Here is a 17370-nt window from a genome sequence, read left to right as displayed (position 1 = left end):
CTGTTCAAATTCCCTACTACTTGATCACGAAGCTCATTTTGGGCAAATCACCCAGCCCAATAGTGCTGTGATGACAAAATGGGGGTATATCACCAAAATGCAATTGAAGGAATGTAGTCCTAATGAATTAACACTGAGGCACTGCTGGCCAAGCACCCTTTGCTCAAGACTTTAACTGGGTGCGAAATTTCATCCCACTTTCAATCTCTCACTTTGGGATAGGAAGGGGGGGGGAGACACTGAAAGCCTTGTCCACTTGAGGGGTTTCCCTCCCCCCTCTCTTTTAAGGCAGGCACATAGCAAACTTAACATGCCTTGCCTGGCTACTTTTCAAGAGAAATGCCTGAAGTCCAAGAATAAGGACAAATGCTTAAGGAGTCTTTTATTGAGTCTTAAAACATCCTTGATCTTTTAAGAGAGATAATGTAGCACAGGTATTTTATTATATTTTATTTTATTACTACTTTTACCATTACACACAGAGAACAGAAAAGTGCATTGATGTACTAAGTTGGCTTGACACATGCATCACTACTTCTCAGAAACTCAGATCTGAAAAGTTCAGGCAGCTACAGCACACTTTTTACATTCCCACCATCTTGCTTACACATGGTGAAAAATAGTATCGTACACCTTGCGATTCAGAAGACTGCAGCTGCAAAAGCTGAACACAGCCCTTCTCCAAAAAGATTCTGCATGACTGGAGCAACAAACAAACAATTAAACAGCCCTGAAACTCCAGCTACTTTTAGCATTCCTAGTGTGCAGTGGCTTAACCTTTCTCTGCCCAAAATGGCATGTATGACCTAAATATTCTGGTATAGCATCCCAATGCTTGAGATCAGCAACTTCCAAGTACTTGTAAGGTGAAAAAGTAGCTTAGCAGCAAAAAAATTTTTTTTAAAAATAGTTAACATTTCACAAAGAAGGGCTGCATCTTGACACAAACCCAGGAGGACATGGGAAACAGGGCAGCTGAGGTATATAAAGGCCTGATTGTAGCAGCCCACTGGATTGGAAATGACTCGTAAGCCTAATGAAACAAAACTTTTGGCAGTGAAACAGAATGAAAGGAATGAGACAATAAAAAGACAGGAACAAAGGGAGCAGAGTTGTTTCAGCTTAGCAAAATAAGCTCACTTTGTTGTTGGGGAAAGCCAAAGCCGATTAGGATAAACCAGTGACTAAGCATAAGTCTTCCCAACTAATTACACAGCTCACCATATAAAGTATAAATTGCAAGTCTCCAAAAATAAGGACTGGGTTACTTTCACAGGACTTCTGGAAAGCAAGTGGTACCTACAAAGGGGTGGGGTGAGGAATAATAACAATCCCTTTTATTAGCAGCAGCTTACAGCTTTAAAAGAAGCAGAACATTCAGGTCTTAGGATGTTTTAAGTGTAAGCTTTAATCAAGTTTGGAGAGGCTGGCGACTTTTTTATTGCAGTATATTACTTACACACACACGTATGGATATATGCAAATTTTAAGTGCTTCTGTGTATTCTAGTTGAAGTATAGAGGTAAAAGTGAGGAAGTCAGAGTAAAATCTGGGATTCTCAGTTTTATCTCTGGTCTTCCCATAGATTCCTTGCACAACTGTGGCTAAACTGTATCTGAAACCGCAGCTCTCAAATGAAATGTGCAACCCTATTAAAGTTCATAGAATTACTCCAGTAACTTTATCAACATCGAAGGTGAGCTGCATTTCAGTTTCATGTTGATTTCTCTCCCAAATTGGCAAAAGCTAATAATAATAATAATAATAATAATAATAATAATAATAATACTGACGAAGATCTTAGGCCAGAGATATGACATTCCAAGTCAATAAAAAGAGAATGTCTAAAGAGGCCCCAACTCGAAGGTCACAATCCAGCTCATTTCAGCAAGACTTACATATACTTAATGGAGCTGTGGACTGAGGGTTGTACCCAATTAAGTTTTACTCACACTACACTGAATGAAATTAATGGACCTGTTAGTCAAGTCCAATATCGTCTGAGTAGGGCTAGCATTTAAACAACCCTCAACTTCTGAGAGGGTTTCAGTAAATCAGCAGGTGTACCCTGCTTATACTCAAATATCATTTGTATTCATATTCCATTCCATTCCCCTTCATTTGGCTGCTTTTTTTTTTTTTTTTTTTTTTTTTTTGTGGTGGTGGGGAATCCTTTAGGGGGATGATGATAATAGCCAAGTAGCCCTTTCTCTATACATACTGTGATTGACAATCTTTGTATATAATATAGGGAAGGTTCTAAAATAAAGGTGAAATGGTGAACTTCTGGATGCTCCACAGGGAGGGAGAATTTCACACACAGCAGTGTTCGGGATTTATTAGGGCAGCTACATGAAACTGACCAATCAGTATGGCTAATCAGTGTAAAGCAATTTTTATCAATTGGAAAGATGCTCCCCATTTTAAAACATTTTACAAAACTACTTCTAAAAATGGCAGGTGGCAAACACATCTGAAAAGATATATTCTCCTTTCTCTCTCATGGGAGGGATGTCTCTTCTAACAGGATGCCTGCTACAACACATGTGTTCATCTATGAAAGGCAAAGAAGATCCGCAATAAATCAACCCAGATAAATTAAAAACTCATAAAATATATAGACTGAGATATTAGTAATCAGGTGACAGCCTTATTTCTTATTATAAACAAAGCATTGAAAACTGGTATTTTCCAAAAGGTCTGCTGATATGGGATGTATTCAGCTATTAGGATAGCAATACAAAACAAGTGTTGTTTGTTGTTGTTTTAAGGGGGGCATGGTTTAAAAGAAAAAGGGCCTTATAAGAGACTAACAGAGAGAAATCTCAAAGAGGCACCAAAACCCACTAAAACGCTTGGATGATCTCAGCCTGGTTGTCTATTTTTCAGACTCAGCATGAAGCCACCAGATGGCAAAACAAAAATGATTCCTCAAGGGTGCATGCGAGAAACAGGGAAACATGCATGCGGCAAAACTGTTATTAACTTCAGAACTAGATGGAGGAGTTTGGCAGATTTGACAATAACTAGGGAAGAAACATTCAAACGCTGCCATAATCCTTTAATAAAGGGCTCAGCGGGCTGTAAACATCATCCTGCCGGAATCGAAGATTATCATTGAAAAATAAAATGAATGGTTTTGCAAAACAACTATCAATCCGGCAAAATAACTATTTAGAAGTTCCCTCACCATGAAAGGAAGGTGTACACAAAACAAGGCATTCAAAGGCTACCCTAAAAATACAGGGTACAATTTCTGGAACTTGCCCGTGTAAAACTTCACCGAGATGGATGGCAGCTGCACAAGTGCAGCCTAAAAGCCCTCTGGGGGCAGGGACATCTTTGGTGTAATTTGTGCAGCACCAAGCTCACATACCCACACCCAAAATAAATATTAAAAATAGTGGTGAATCTTTCCTTCTCTTTAACAGACCCCACGGGAATCAAGAGCTGGCCTGCAAGATATAATAGCACCCCCTTACCACTCATGAACTTGGAGCACATTCTATCACTAGTTCTCCAAATAAGCTGTGGGAAAGAATGCTAGTTGATACTTCACAAGGCTTACACAAGAGAACTTCATCCCATGGCTCAGATCTGTCAGCACCCAAAATACACCATCTCCAGCAAATGTGGCAAGGCCACTTATGATTAAAATGAATGAGAGCTGCAGACATGCAAAAGAATTGACCCCATCTCCACCCTCAGACCTTTCGTTTAATCAAAGATGTTGAAATTGATCTGGCTTCCAGATACTTCCATATCCTTCTATCAACAGCTGCTGTTGCAGGACTGAAAATAAAGAATCACAGCATAACCTACATGGACCTTTCGGTTGTACTGAGGTCTGTTGGATAACATCAATAGAATGTAAGAAATGTTTGATTTCTCTGAGGATCAGCTTATCCAACACCAGGTTGCTAAGATGTATGTGTGTATGTCTAAATATAAAGACAAGTATACCACAAATATAATTTGCAATTACAAGCAACTGTAAGTTATGTGCATGGCCATGCCCTCAACATTTATGCAAGCTGGACAGGCAGACAAGACTGCACTGCATCACACGAAGCCTCTTGCTTGTGTACCAGTTTGAAGGTCTGAGGAATAGACTACCACTGGACTGGTCCCACACAGGAAACAGCTATAAATTATCCGGTTCACAAGCCTGGCACCAAAACTAGCCTCCCCGTGTCAAGTTCTCCACTCTATTACTTAGTTCAGAACTTCCCCATATGCAAGTGCCATCATGCTATCCACTTCTCTGCCTCCAATCCACATCATTGCCTCCACTTTTAAGAACAAAGAAAAGCATGCCATAGTGACATCAATATATGGAATACAAGTTATGGAAAAGGGGAGCAGAGAGGAGTGAGAGTTTTCCTTTGGCAGCGCATCCTATACATGCCGTCCAGCCCACAATGTGACCTGCTACCCAATCAACTCTTATGGTCCACTCATTTAAAGCCTGCAGAAGAAACCAGACTAGCCACATTTTGGGGGATGGGATATAGCCTTTTCACAAAAAGAGCTCTACTGACTGTCATGGGGCCATATATTAGACTAGATGTCTACTGCTCCTCCCATGACACACACCCCTACGGAAAAAGGAAACAAACTCTGCAGTTCTGCGGTCATCTCACAAAAGCTTCTCCAACATGTGTGCTATGGCAGTCACACGCCACAGCCCTTCTCTGAACAGTTCAAAATGAAAGCAGATTAAAATGAATTCATTTTAAACTGAACAGTTTAAAACAAATTCATTCATTCACTCACTGTTTTACACGCACACACTTTACTGTGAAAAAAACCAAAAACCTATCCTCCACATCTTACATTACGCAAGATAAAAGAGTACATCATCGTGCCTGATGTGGACTCACTGTAGTGCTGAACAGCATGCTAGTTTGATGGCTTGCAGAAATACGCAAAGATCACCACTTCTCCAACAGCATGAGGCTCTTTGGCAACATACTGAAAGCAGCACTTGTTGACTTGCGTCACTGCTAACACAAAACTGACCATCATTAGAGAAAACCTTCATGTTTCTCACAAATAAATTCAGATTGTAAATTATGTTGACTCATGCTGGAACTTACCTTGCCAAACTGTTCGAAGTATTGCTTTACATCTTCCACTACTGTATTAGCTGATAATCCACCTACAAATATTTTCTTTGTTCTCGTGACCATCTGTAAGAAATTAGAAAAGAAAAAGAGAAAAAAACAGCATTACCCCAGATTATTAAAGAAAAACAAAAATACAACGCATGTCACAGACATAGCTTTCAGATGCTATCCCTTTAATCCAGTTAAGGGTAAATCTCTTTCCCCATGAAAAGGAATGTACGTTCAATTCAATTATATGAAGTACTGCTGTTTGGTTAAGACTGCTTTGATGGCTGGGTTTAGGCAGCCACCAACCCCAGTGCCCACTGGGTATTTTCTTTTAATAAGCATTTTCATTTTGCGAAAGCTCCCTCACCCCCACTTCCTCACCTCCATATAAAAACCAAAACCAAAAATAAGTTGCAGCCAAGTTTCAAACTGTTTCTGTAGCCTGGCTGCTGCCTCAAAAGAAGTCCCCCTCTCCACCACACAAACACACTGGCCTCCTCCAACAATTTCCATAATTTAAAAACAAATCAACACTTGTGTACCAGCTGCTCCCCAAGTTGCTCAGGATGGGTGCCTCATCAACAGGTCCCCGCCCCCCGGATTAAAACCTGAAGGAACACCTCTCTTGATAAATATATTTTTGAATTTAAAACATTTAAATCCCATCGTTTGGCCTAAAAGGTCCCAGAGGCAGCCCATGACAATTGTTAAACTACAGATGCACAGTTTCTTAAATCCACTCCCAGAGTAATAACAGCCAGGTCTACTTTAAAAAAAAAAAAAAGAATGCTGGATATAACCATTCACTCTGTCTCCCAGCATATCCTTCTAAGAATCTCTTAGAAATGTCGGCTGTAGTACAGTTATGACTCTGAAGGAATGAAAAGAGCAGTGCTACACAGGCTTCCCTGCTCAAAAAAGGCGCATCTGATATGGTAGGGATGGGGGCCTATGGCCCTTCAGATGTTGCTGGGACAGGATTGTCAATAGTCAGGGGTGATGGGAGCTGCAGTCCCAACACATCTGGACTTGACTACAGTTTGCCCCATACAGGAACAAGGGTTTAATTTTTCAACATGCACTTCAAACCCTCTCATGTCACTTTGGTGTGCTCCAGCGCACAGCCTGGGAATTATCAGCATGAGTGCCCACTTTTTTTTATTACTACAACAACAACTATGAAGCACATTAGCAGATGGCCAGTGAGCTTCTTGGCTGAGCAAGAATTTGAACTCAGTCCGTATCAGTACTCTTGACTGCTACACCTTACTAGTTCTGACAATGGGCTGGTCTATTATACATGCAGTAGAATGAAGCATGAATGAGGTCGTAAGATGCACTGACAGGTACAATAATGAATATTCCACATTGCCCCGGGGCAGGGGGAAAGAGAGAGATCCTAGCAATTAGGATCGTTCTCCCTGTTGCACATGTTTTATACTCGGACATCCAAAAATAGCAGAAAGCCTTGTCAAAAGTAGTCAGTATATTCAAAGTGCTGCACAAATGCTAACCAACAGAAGGGACCCAGAGCACTGCCTGTAAGATGGACATGGGTGGGCAGACATACGGTACTTTTAGTAGCTCTTGAAAACCACAAGAGGGATATACAGTGTTCGAAACTCGCATTGTTCTAGGCACATTTTGCGACAGGGAATTTCATCAGCGCGAGCAGTTTCTGGGCACAGTACTGCGCTCTGGGCACAGTACTGCGCCTAAGATTTCAGATTAAAACTGCAGAGTGGAAGGAAAGGAGGACCTTTTTTGGCCTCCCCACTTCCAGCTACTCTCTGTAGACTGGAGAAGAGACCCTCTTAAGAATACTAGGGAGTTGAGAAGGGGAAGGACTAGAGCATGTGAAAAATGAACGTAATATTTTAGCTCCAGTTCATTCATTTTCAGCTTTGTATTATTGCTATAAAAAGTGCACCTAGGCATTCCGTTGTTGCGTCCATAACCTAGGTTTAAGGTGCCATTTAGCTCCTAGCTTTCATATCTCGGTTTCTAACACTGGGGTGGGGGGTGGGGAGCCTGTATAGCTACTGACACAATGGATAAGGTCCATAAAGCTAAGGTAAAACATAAATTTTGAGGGGAAACTCTCCAAGTTGTCTCCAGTGTTGGTCCTACTCAGCTTAAACCCACTGAAATTAATGGACATGACTAACTTGGGCCTATTCAAAGTAGAATATAGTTGGATACAACTCTCTAATCCCAACACTCTCTCGCCCTTTTGAATGCTGAAGGGTCTACATACAGGGGATGAAAATGGATTAAAACTGAGGTAAATTATTTTCCAAAGAATATTTGTGAGGAGAGGAAAAACGTCTAAAGACAGTTCCTCATCATGTTGTTCAGACAGTGGTGAAAAGAGAACCAAGGGGAGGGCCCTCAAGGCACACAGGCTGAGGACGGGGGCTGCTGCATGGCTCTTTGAAGCCTCCGCCGTTTCCAAAATGCCGCTCTGCAGAAGCCACACGCATGACTGTGCACAGACCACAAAGAGCTTCCAAGCTTGGCGAGGCAGGAGGGAAAGAATAGAGCAGGTTGGAAAGAACAATAAAGACTTCACCCGAGATCACAAAAGATTTGCATTAAAAAATCTTAACAGGTGTCCAAAACAACTTGGAGTGCCTTTTGGCCACAGCAGCAAATGTGTTGTGACTTGCGCTGCACGCGGGAGCATTCTGTTACTCTGAGGATCAATTAAAAACTAATTTTAGTGAGATCGTGTTGTGTGTGGCTTAGGCAGCTCAGAGTGGGAGGCATTCAAGAGGAGAAGCAACAAGGGGAAAATTACGCCTTGGCTGCAAACAGTGCTGCTAGAAGACATTAGCTGCGACAGAAGCTCACAAGCTTTCCCTAGCTGAGCTGAGGATGCTCTTCACTTCAGGAGACAGAAAGAGGTTTACAGGACAAGGAGAATACACACACGCAGTAACCCCAGCACCTCGGTCCTGAACGCAAGAGCTTTCAGGTGAGGGACAACAAGTCATACCACAGTCACACCCTGACAAATTTGCAAGGAATCAGAGCATGGAGGTCTGGGTGAGCTCTGACCCCCCAAAAAAGGTTCAACATGCTTCCATCACCTATGAATGTAAAGCACTGCATGTGATGTGGTGGAGGAGGGACAGGTGTCTCCATTCCTCCTCCACCAGCCAACTTGGTTGTCCATACTACTAGCCACAGAGGAAGGAACACAAAGCTGGATCATGAGGGAAGGAGGGATCACTTCAACTCTCCAATGCCAATCTGCATGCTAGAAGGCAACGTTTCTCTTAGCCTGGCCTACCAGCAGGGAACCACAGATAGCAAACGTTGTTGTTGTTCTTGTTGTTCCTAAACTTTTGTAAGCTTATTTGCAATAGCTGGGTGAGGTGCATACACAAGCAACGCTGGTTCTGATTCACCACCTTCAATTTTCTGGGATGAAACCACACTGCCCTTTGTCCTTGGCTCCAAAAACCCAGTGATGGGCCAAAAGGTTGCTGTCCCAGGATTATTGCCTGCATCAACAGGTCCAAAGATTTCTTCTGTTTTTCTTGAACCTACCCATGCATTTTGCTTTTATCATAATATTAGAAATGTAATCTGATTTAGATCTAAAAAGAATGGCAATTTGTAGATTGGTTCTCCTGTCAGCACAGGAAGCAGACTGCAAGAAAACCAAGAGGGCAGCCGTGATCTGGGTACGCAAAGATCTGAAGCCCCACTATGTCCAATTGGCAGGCATGCCCAATCTCAGCAACGGCAAGGCCTAGAATCCATGGCTCTGTGGTGTGATGAGCCTCCAAGGCTGTAATATGGACACTGGGCACTGACAAATCCCCAAGAACAGGTTTGACTCCTAACACTCCAAGTATCCATTGGCTCTCCTCAACAGCAAGGATTCTAAAGACTTCCTGTTTAGGCTAGAACTTGTCTGGATAATAAAAGCCTTTCCTGGATGACTTGGCCTGGCCTTCTGGCTCCACATCTACTCCACGGCACAACTCTGATACTCCAGTTCAAAATGCACATAACATTATATAGAGAAGACATGCATGCTGTTTTCAACAAATTCCAATTAAACCAAACTTGCAATTAAGTCTACAAAGTTTACCAGTCCAGGAAAATAAGAAGGAAGGAAACATGTATTATATAGTTCCCACTAGGAGCATTTCAATGGTCTCCATGGCGGGGGCATAAGACTTTTTACAGATTTTTTCCTGCCTGTCTGGAGCCAACCTTTACTTTCCACAAGCAACCATGCATGGGGATATTTATTAGCTTGATTTTGCTACAAATTGGGCCCTTCTTATATATACTGTAAAGTGAAAAGTGCTGAAAATGTACCTGTCATACAAGCTCTAGGCACATACAAGTAAAGACAAGAAGCCAGGATGCAAACATTTCACAAAGAACAAAAGTTGCAGCAGTCAGTACAGTACCACAATATACTATCCTGACCTGGTGGTGGAAGGAGGAGCTGGAGGCTGTGGCATGAGATCTTTTGGCAAGAGAGGAGAGAACAGGAGGCTGATTTCCCCCCACCAAAGCACAGGCACCCACACAGGGGGAGATGCAAGAGACCACTTTCCCTTTAATGACTAAGTGCCCTCCTCCATCCACAGAGCTTGAAGGACACCAGAGGTTGGAGGGAGGGAGTTGGTGGGGGACAGGAAGCAGAAAATCCACCAGCTGTACAAGTGCATCAGCAGCCATGGGACCAAAGATGCCCTGGCTGGAGAGAAGGGATGTGCATTGATACTATTATCAGAGCTTATTGGAAGCAAGGATTCATTCCCCACACCCCACCTGAAGTTTTCCTCTGAGCTGCATGGAAGAGAGGGGAAGGTGGAGCATGTGAGCCCAATGCAGCAGTTCCATGGAGCACCAAAGCTTGCTCTAGTACTATGTGTGAACATAGTTGGTGCCTCTGTGCATGTGCAGAGAACCTTTCAAAAACCAGTGCCGGAGCCAGCCTCTCTGCACCTGAGATTGATGGGAAAGACTTCCAGCAAGCATCAAGCCCCAAAACCTTCTCACAGTCCTAACACTGCATCTACCCCTAATATCTGAAAAATAATAATACTGAATTGCGAATGCTAAGAGGCGCCACTGGACAATGAGGGACAGAGTTGCTGGGATGTAGCCATGATCAACGAGGGACAGAACAAGAGAGAGAAATGTTGGGATGTAGCCATGATCAAAAGCCTTCTTAGATTTTCAGTATTGCCATACACAACCCATGCCTCCCCAAAGAACCCCAGGCAGAGCATGGAACAAATTAAACACCAGTCCAATTTCAAATGTTCACCCCTTTTCCCCAAACTGCAAGCCTAACTATCTTTCAGTGACTTAATTCACTCTATTTTAAATAAAATCACCCTAAAACCGAGCAGCATTAAAATTCAATTATTCCTCTCCTGGCTGCAATCCACGGCTCTACAATTGAAGTCCAAGCATATATTTTGCTGTAGAAAATTGTCATTTACAAATAAGAACTGGCTGAAGCAGCCTTGTAACTAAAGCATTTGCAGGCCTGTCAGGGGGCCTTTTGCACGCCAGTGTTTGATTTAATATGGGGCCAAGCATTTAGTGTCACAGAGGAGGGGGGGAGAACAGGGGAAAGGAGGGGGAGAGGCAATTATTCTGAGGGTGTGTGTGTGTGTGTGGGTGTGTGTGTACACATATGCAATTATCAATTTGATATGCAACATCTCAAAAAATGAAAGAAGGGGAGGAAGGAAAGTGACTTCCTTTTGGAAACTGAGAAGGAAGGGGGGAAGCTGGGGGGACATCACTTTGCCTCAGTGACTTTGGTCAAAGAAATATTGGTAATGACAAGGAAACGCACAGCAACAACATTTTAATGCTTGGAGATGCATTGCGAGGCAGGAAATTGTTTCAGAAAGCAGCTCTTTGGCGCAAAAAAAACGGAAAGCACAAAATTAAGTCTCACTGTGGCAATCTATGTTTTCCTGAAAAGACAGTTCAATTGCTTCGTTATACATGTTCCCCTCCATGAGGGAATAAAAGTCATTTGTTGCCTTAGCAATTCTTTCCACCATGACAGGCTTAAGCAGATGTCAGCGCCCTCCTCCTCTTCCCCGAGTGCAAACCACGGCCACCACGCAACACCATGCCACCGAGTGATGCCACAAACCCAAGCCCTCCCTGAACATTTCAACCTTTTGACTTTGTTCTGAATCGGAGATAAGGAGGTGTCACCAACTGAGGTGAGAGGAAGGCAAGCTAGAGTGTGGTGATTTTTTTCATTTATAAATAAAGTCAACACATGAAACAGCTTCCTTGCATTCCAGCCTTAATCATTCTGATACATACTTATTCCGGTGGCTGCTTATGCAAAATAAAAATAAAAATAAGAGAGTCAGATTTTGCACAAAATTTGCATATGCTTAGAAGTATAGATGCACGTTTAGAATTAATCACTGTAATTTAAACAACACATTTTCATCATAGCAGGAAATAATCATGTAATGAGGGGCTAACTGTTGACAGGGAACTCCAAGGCCACTGCTCCCTTATCACAGTTCCTTGTATTTAAACCGGACTCGGACTGGCCAGCCCTTCAAAGAGGAGACACCTCCAAATCAAAGAGAGTCACCTGTAAAAGGGGACACCCACACACCCTGGAAGTCCTCTAAAAATAGGGAGTCTGTGCCAGTGACATAGCATGGGGGTGGGGTGGCCACAGGGGCGGTTTCCCCAGGTGAAAAAATGGTTTATGTTTCGAGGACCCGATCCCCGCTTGGGGAATGAAGACACGTGGACACAGTATATTAGGTTAATGGGCAAGAAAAGGCCACAACTTTATTGATTACAGCATGTGAGAAGGTATTGGCTTAGGCATTGGACCACAGACAATTTGACTCCACCCACTCGGAGAGGGGTGAGTCTGATGAGGGGTTAACCACCAGTAGGGGGAGCCTGTTGATGCAAATACAACTATAGGCTCTCCGCTGATGGAGGCGTGGCGCGCAAGCAATGATGAGCGGGAATCATCTCCCGCTCACAACCCCTCCCCTCCGGGAGGAGGAGAGGCTTTGGGGCACAATACAGCTGTGCACTTCCATCACTGGGCTCCATTGAAAACGGCTTCTCCATGCGAACCAGGAAGTGAACTCTCCAGGCAACGGAACAACTCTTCTTATCTCTGTGGCTGCGATCTCTCGGGTGAATGTGCATGCACCATTAACATCACGTGAAGCAGCTGGCATTGCCCTGCTGCACGGAAGGCCCAACTCTGGCCACAAGAGGCAAATCATTGGCTGTTGGCAACGATCTAACCCCAGAGGTGGTGAACCTGTGGCCCTGGACTACAACTCCCATCATCCCCTGGCCACGCTGGGAGATGGGAGTCTGAAGATCGCATGGAGGGCTGCAAGTTCCCCCCATCCCTTGGGGGGGTGTACCAACTGGCAGCTGGTATCCCAAGCTTCTGGCACATGTCTTTCCCAACCCTACCTGGAAATACCAGAGGGTGAACCTGAGACCTTCTGCATGCAGAGCACACGCTCTACCATTGAACTACGGCCTGATCTCCACTGCTAACTCACATTACTCCTCCCAGCCGCCAGCTTCCGAGCTCAACTCTCTCATCTCGCCTGGCAGTTGGGAACTTACTGACAGAATTTCGGAGTCAGTGTTCCAGGTTGCCCCTAGCAACCCGCTACGCAGAGAACAATGGGATCAGACAGCTGGAATAGGCCCAGAGTCCAAGCCACTCATCTGAGGACAGGATCCTGCTCATGTTAACATCGCAGTCGCAGCACAAATCAATCACACCATATACATTACAACCTCCTTGAGAGTGAGAAGCGAGGCAGAGCCCAGAGCGGCAGTCCCATTGACAGAAGACAAAACATCTGGTTCCAGGCCTGAATGCCTTCAGACTGAAGGGGGAACTCTCAAACAATCAATAACCCCCCACCCCCACCCCACATGTAGAAAACAAGCATATGAGGGGGGAAAGCTAGCTTTCTGTGTGCAGGGTCAGAATAGTTCAGTGCCCCCATTCAGCGGCACTGAGTTCTCTTCTCTGCTGTTCTCTGACCTCAGTGCCTCAGTCACTGCGATGCTCATCAGCTATAGTCACTTCAAAGTGAGAATCATGACTTGGGCTTCAAGGAGACAAAAAAGGCACTGGTGACCACTGACAAGTTTGAAATATTAGGTTAAAAAGATCTTTAAATAATCCTGTGAAGTAATATCATATTGATACTGCCTTCCTGTCGCAAAAGACAAAGAGGTTTACACGGTTTATTCAGAACCACTGAAGTAAAAACGTCATGTGCTGGTTGAAGATGATGAGTATTGCTACCTCAAAAATTCTTTGAAATTTCTATTTAGCCAAATATGAGCAAGAAAATTTTGCTGCCTTTGTTTGAGCTGGCCAAAACAAATAATCCATCTTTAATTTCAGCAGCCAGGGGAGGAGATTGGAAAAAGAAGTTTCTCTCATTCACTACACTTCGCAAAACTGAACCATCCTTACCTTGATTCTGGCTTAGACTTAGTTTCAAACTAGACTCTGATTTTGCCTGCCAAAAAGGGGAAGGGGGAGTTCAGGACATTTCCCGATATGAAGGACTCAAGGCTGAAAATAGTTGGGGAGCTTCTGGTATCTCAATTCCACTATCCATGACATTTGCTGAGCTTTCACTTCCCCAGCACTTCAGTTTGACAGGGCTTGTCTGGAGAACTAAAAAGGTGTAAAGTGTTTTAATCTGCATCACAAATTGCCAAAATTAATTTAAACTTCAGAGGAAACTAATTAGACCTAAAGCTAATTTCGCGCACCCCCATGCCTTCCCTTCATGCAGATCATATATTTGAGAGAGAAAAAAATATTAGTGAGAAGTATTCTGCCTCATACATTTAATCTCAACTTTTGACATTTCATCCTTCATGGGTGCTTGTGTCTTCTAAATATATTTATAAGTGATGAGAGAGGAAGGGAGCAGAAATCACCATCTGTATATGCAGAGTTACATTACATACTCCACTGTGCTCTGCATTCAGAATACAACGTTACATCTGATTAAAACACAACTTCCCTAATGGGAAAAGTGAACTTGTTAATGAATTACCGGTGCTCTCATATCAGAATACAAAAGACAGTGAGGAACAAGTATTTCCAACGTCTGGAATTTCTTCAACTTGCTGGCAATATTCATAACATTTCTTAACAGTAGCCATTATTTTAAAAAAATAAAAATAAAACCCACTTGTACCCATTTGTTAACTCTGTATACCTTCCTCCCAAAGGACCCCATTCAGGCAACCATCACAATGTTAAAACAATACTATTTGAAATAAAAATTTAAAAACATGTTTTAAACATTTAAAATTAAAAATCTAAAAACATTTAGAACATTTAAAAAAAATCTAAATGTGCTAGTTGAAAATAATGGGAACTGGCTGCTGCTGCTGCTTGCTTGCAACCGATCGTTCTTCTGTCCAGTTCTCCAGATGTTCAGTAGACTCCAATGAGATAAAATGCTCTGTGCCGTGGAAAGCAACAATGACTGCTACCTTTAAAACGATTTTATTTTTATTTAGTGTCAGTCTGCCGAAACATGTACAGAGGCTAGGAACCAACTCTAAGCAAGGTGCTCTTGAAGCTTCTCAGCCTGCACACTAAGGCAAGAAGTCAAAGCTTGGTGATCAATATTGTATTGAAATGTACACACTGCTGTCTCAGAAGACAACAAATGTTTCTGGCCTCTAGTAAACATGCATCCCCCCCCCCAACAATTGTCGCAGTCCCCTTACATGTATTCTGTCTCTCCATCTCCATATTTCAGCTTCTTGTAGCTGGAAAAAGCAGTGTGAGTTTGCTTGCAAAGGGACTTTCAAACAGCCCCACGGAATGCTTTGAAGTCCCAACAATTGGGACTTCAAAGCACAGCAGCATCTGATGTCCCTACGGCAGCATGTGACTGACTAGTGTGTGGCCCCACCCACCTGTAAAATTTGACCCACCAGAGGGGGGACAGGAATATAAGAATCTGGCCCACCAGCCAGAAAAGGTCTCGCACCCCTGCTGTTCCAGCTCTTCAACTCCTTGTGCCCAAGTGCATCCCCTGCTGTGTGCCTACTTTGTACCATGTTCTGCTTTAGGCAGCTGATGGGATTCTCTACTGATGGCCCCGTGTGTTTATTTTCCTAAACTCCCATTTCCATCGTCTTCGCCCATGTCACTCTCTCTGCCTAGAGCAAGACTCCTGCCATCTGTCAAGCTGCTCCTTCCAAATTGGCCCCGCTTTCCTAAGTCATGTTTGTCTTGCCCACTTTGCCACTGCCAACCATTCATCATCACAGCTCCTTGAGGAGAAGGGTGCTGGCAATAGCTCAGTGGCAGAGCTTATGCTTTGCATGTAGAAAGTCCCAAGTTTGACCCCCAGTTGCTCCAGGCGGGGTTGAAAAGGATCCTGCATGAAACCCTGAATTCCATTGCTATAAAGTGCCATGGAGCCTTGAAGACACGAGAGTGTAAAATGCACCACAGACACAATTTCTACACGTCACGTTTTGTAACAGTAATGCTTATCTGCTCTGTAAGTTCTGTTTGTTCTAGGGTTATGCATACATTTTATGGATGAATTTTAATTGCAACTTGTGAATTTTTATGTAGGTATTTTGTTGTATTCTGCTATGGCTCAAGGATGAATGCAAAGATTCTGTATTCAAGGATTCTGCAGCCCTAGAGAGCTGCTGCTAGTCAGTGTAGACAGTACTGAGATAGATGGATCAATAGTCTGCCTTCCTGTGTTCCTCTCCCCAGCCGAGTGGACTAAGAGATGCAAAAGACCCCTGCTTAAGAAGAGCTGCCAGTCAGAGTAGACAATACTGAGTTGATGGATAAATATAGTGTGACGTGGTATAAGATCAGCATAAGTTCCCATGTTCATCCTGCTCCTAATGCATTCCTCTCTTCCACATCCATAGCCCTCCCCACCAGAAACACTGGCGACCTGCACAGTGTGGCAACCGGACATGTTAAAACACCCAGCTGCTTCTAATCATCAGAATGGCAAGGACCAGCTTCCTAATGGCCTTGTCCAATCAACGCCGCTGCTAAGAATCTAGACCTTGTTCTACTAAGACTGGAAAACTTCAGAAGGAAGGGGGGAGGGGGGAGAGAGAAATAACAACGTTTAAAGCAATTTTCCTCCCTGCCAAACTACTCCAGATGATTTCTCAAAGAAGAAGAAAAAACCTGAACAAATGGAAAAACTTTAACCCTTAGCCTTGATTAATTTCATCTACATAATACAGATGCTTGCAGCAATCAGCCACTGATGAGCAAGTCTTCCCTTAATCGCCCGAGAGAAACCAATGTCTGCGCAACACTCCAATTGGTTTTTTCCACAAAGATGAGCTTTTCATCTGAAGAGACCCCGACAAGCACTCAGAAAAGGCCCAGAGATGCAAGGTTTCTCCCTCCACACTTTTGTTATTATCACCATTTCTTATAAACAGGCTTGGCCAGAGCATCTCTTCACTGCCTGGGAAGATCTCTCAGGCTCTGGCCATACCCAGAAGACCTTGAAACCGACCCTGAAGGGAGAGACATAGGGACACTTCCCTTCCTCTTGAGCCCAAGCGCTGCCCATGACCCCAAGGGACCCAACATTCCTGCAGAGCCTTCAGGCCCCAGCATTCAGAAGCTGCAACTCTGGGCTCCCAGCCAGATCCCAGAACTGCAGCAAAGCCAAACAGCAACTATGGCGCTGCGGGCAATGTAACTGGCTAGATGCACTGGGCTACTAATCTTATAAGACTACTCAAGAGGAGGAGAAAGTCTGTGTAAATTCCTCCTTTTGTCAGGGTCCAGTTGACAGCCAGGAAGGAGCAGAGGTTCCAACTACTATGTAGGCTCTCTATGTGAGCCAGACCACTGCTGGGCAAGCTGGCATGCTGAAGTTCCCATCCATGTCCAGCCAGCAGCCAGGCTCATTTCGACTCCTGAACAAGAGGCAATGGGGAATATCCAGGATCTGAATAGGGAAAGCAGAGCAAATAATAGCTTAAATACTCAATAACCTGAGCATGCAGGTTGTATCTGGTCATTATCAGAAGAGACACCTAGAAATAAATGGGCATGACTGGCACAGGGTCATTCATTTAAATGCGTCTACTCAAGAGTAGAACTTAGTTGGCTGCAACCCAACCTTACTAAAAAGGCTTGTTTAGACACAACTGCCAAGCCATGGTCTGTCCTAACTGTAGTGCAGGCGCC

At 43.7% G+C, this 17370-nt stretch overlaps 1 protein-coding gene across 30 annotated transcripts in view; it reads right to left on the bottom strand.

The window, feature by feature from the left end:
- The window catches only part of MSI2 (musashi RNA binding protein 2), a 408902-nt gene that overhangs the window by 279536 nt on the left and 111996 nt on the right, over positions 1-17370 (bottom strand). For 29 of the 30 annotated variants that reach the window (XM_028708003.2, XM_028708004.2, XM_028708007.2 and 26 more), the window contains one exon: positions 5100-5192. The exons of the other annotated variant lie outside the window; for it this stretch is intronic. In XM_028708003.2, coding sequence (XP_028563836.1) covers positions 5100-5192 — 93 coding nt within the window. The remainder of the gene's footprint in view (positions 1-5099; positions 5193-17370) is intronic. 30 annotated transcript variants of the gene reach the window in all.

This window comes from Podarcis muralis, chromosome 15 (assembly GCF_964188315.1).
Source record: "Podarcis muralis chromosome 15, rPodMur119.hap1.1, whole genome shotgun sequence".
Classification (NCBI taxonomy): domain Eukaryota; kingdom Metazoa; phylum Chordata; class Lepidosauria; order Squamata; family Lacertidae; genus Podarcis; species Podarcis muralis.
This window is presented reverse-complemented; position numbering and strand designations above follow the sequence as displayed.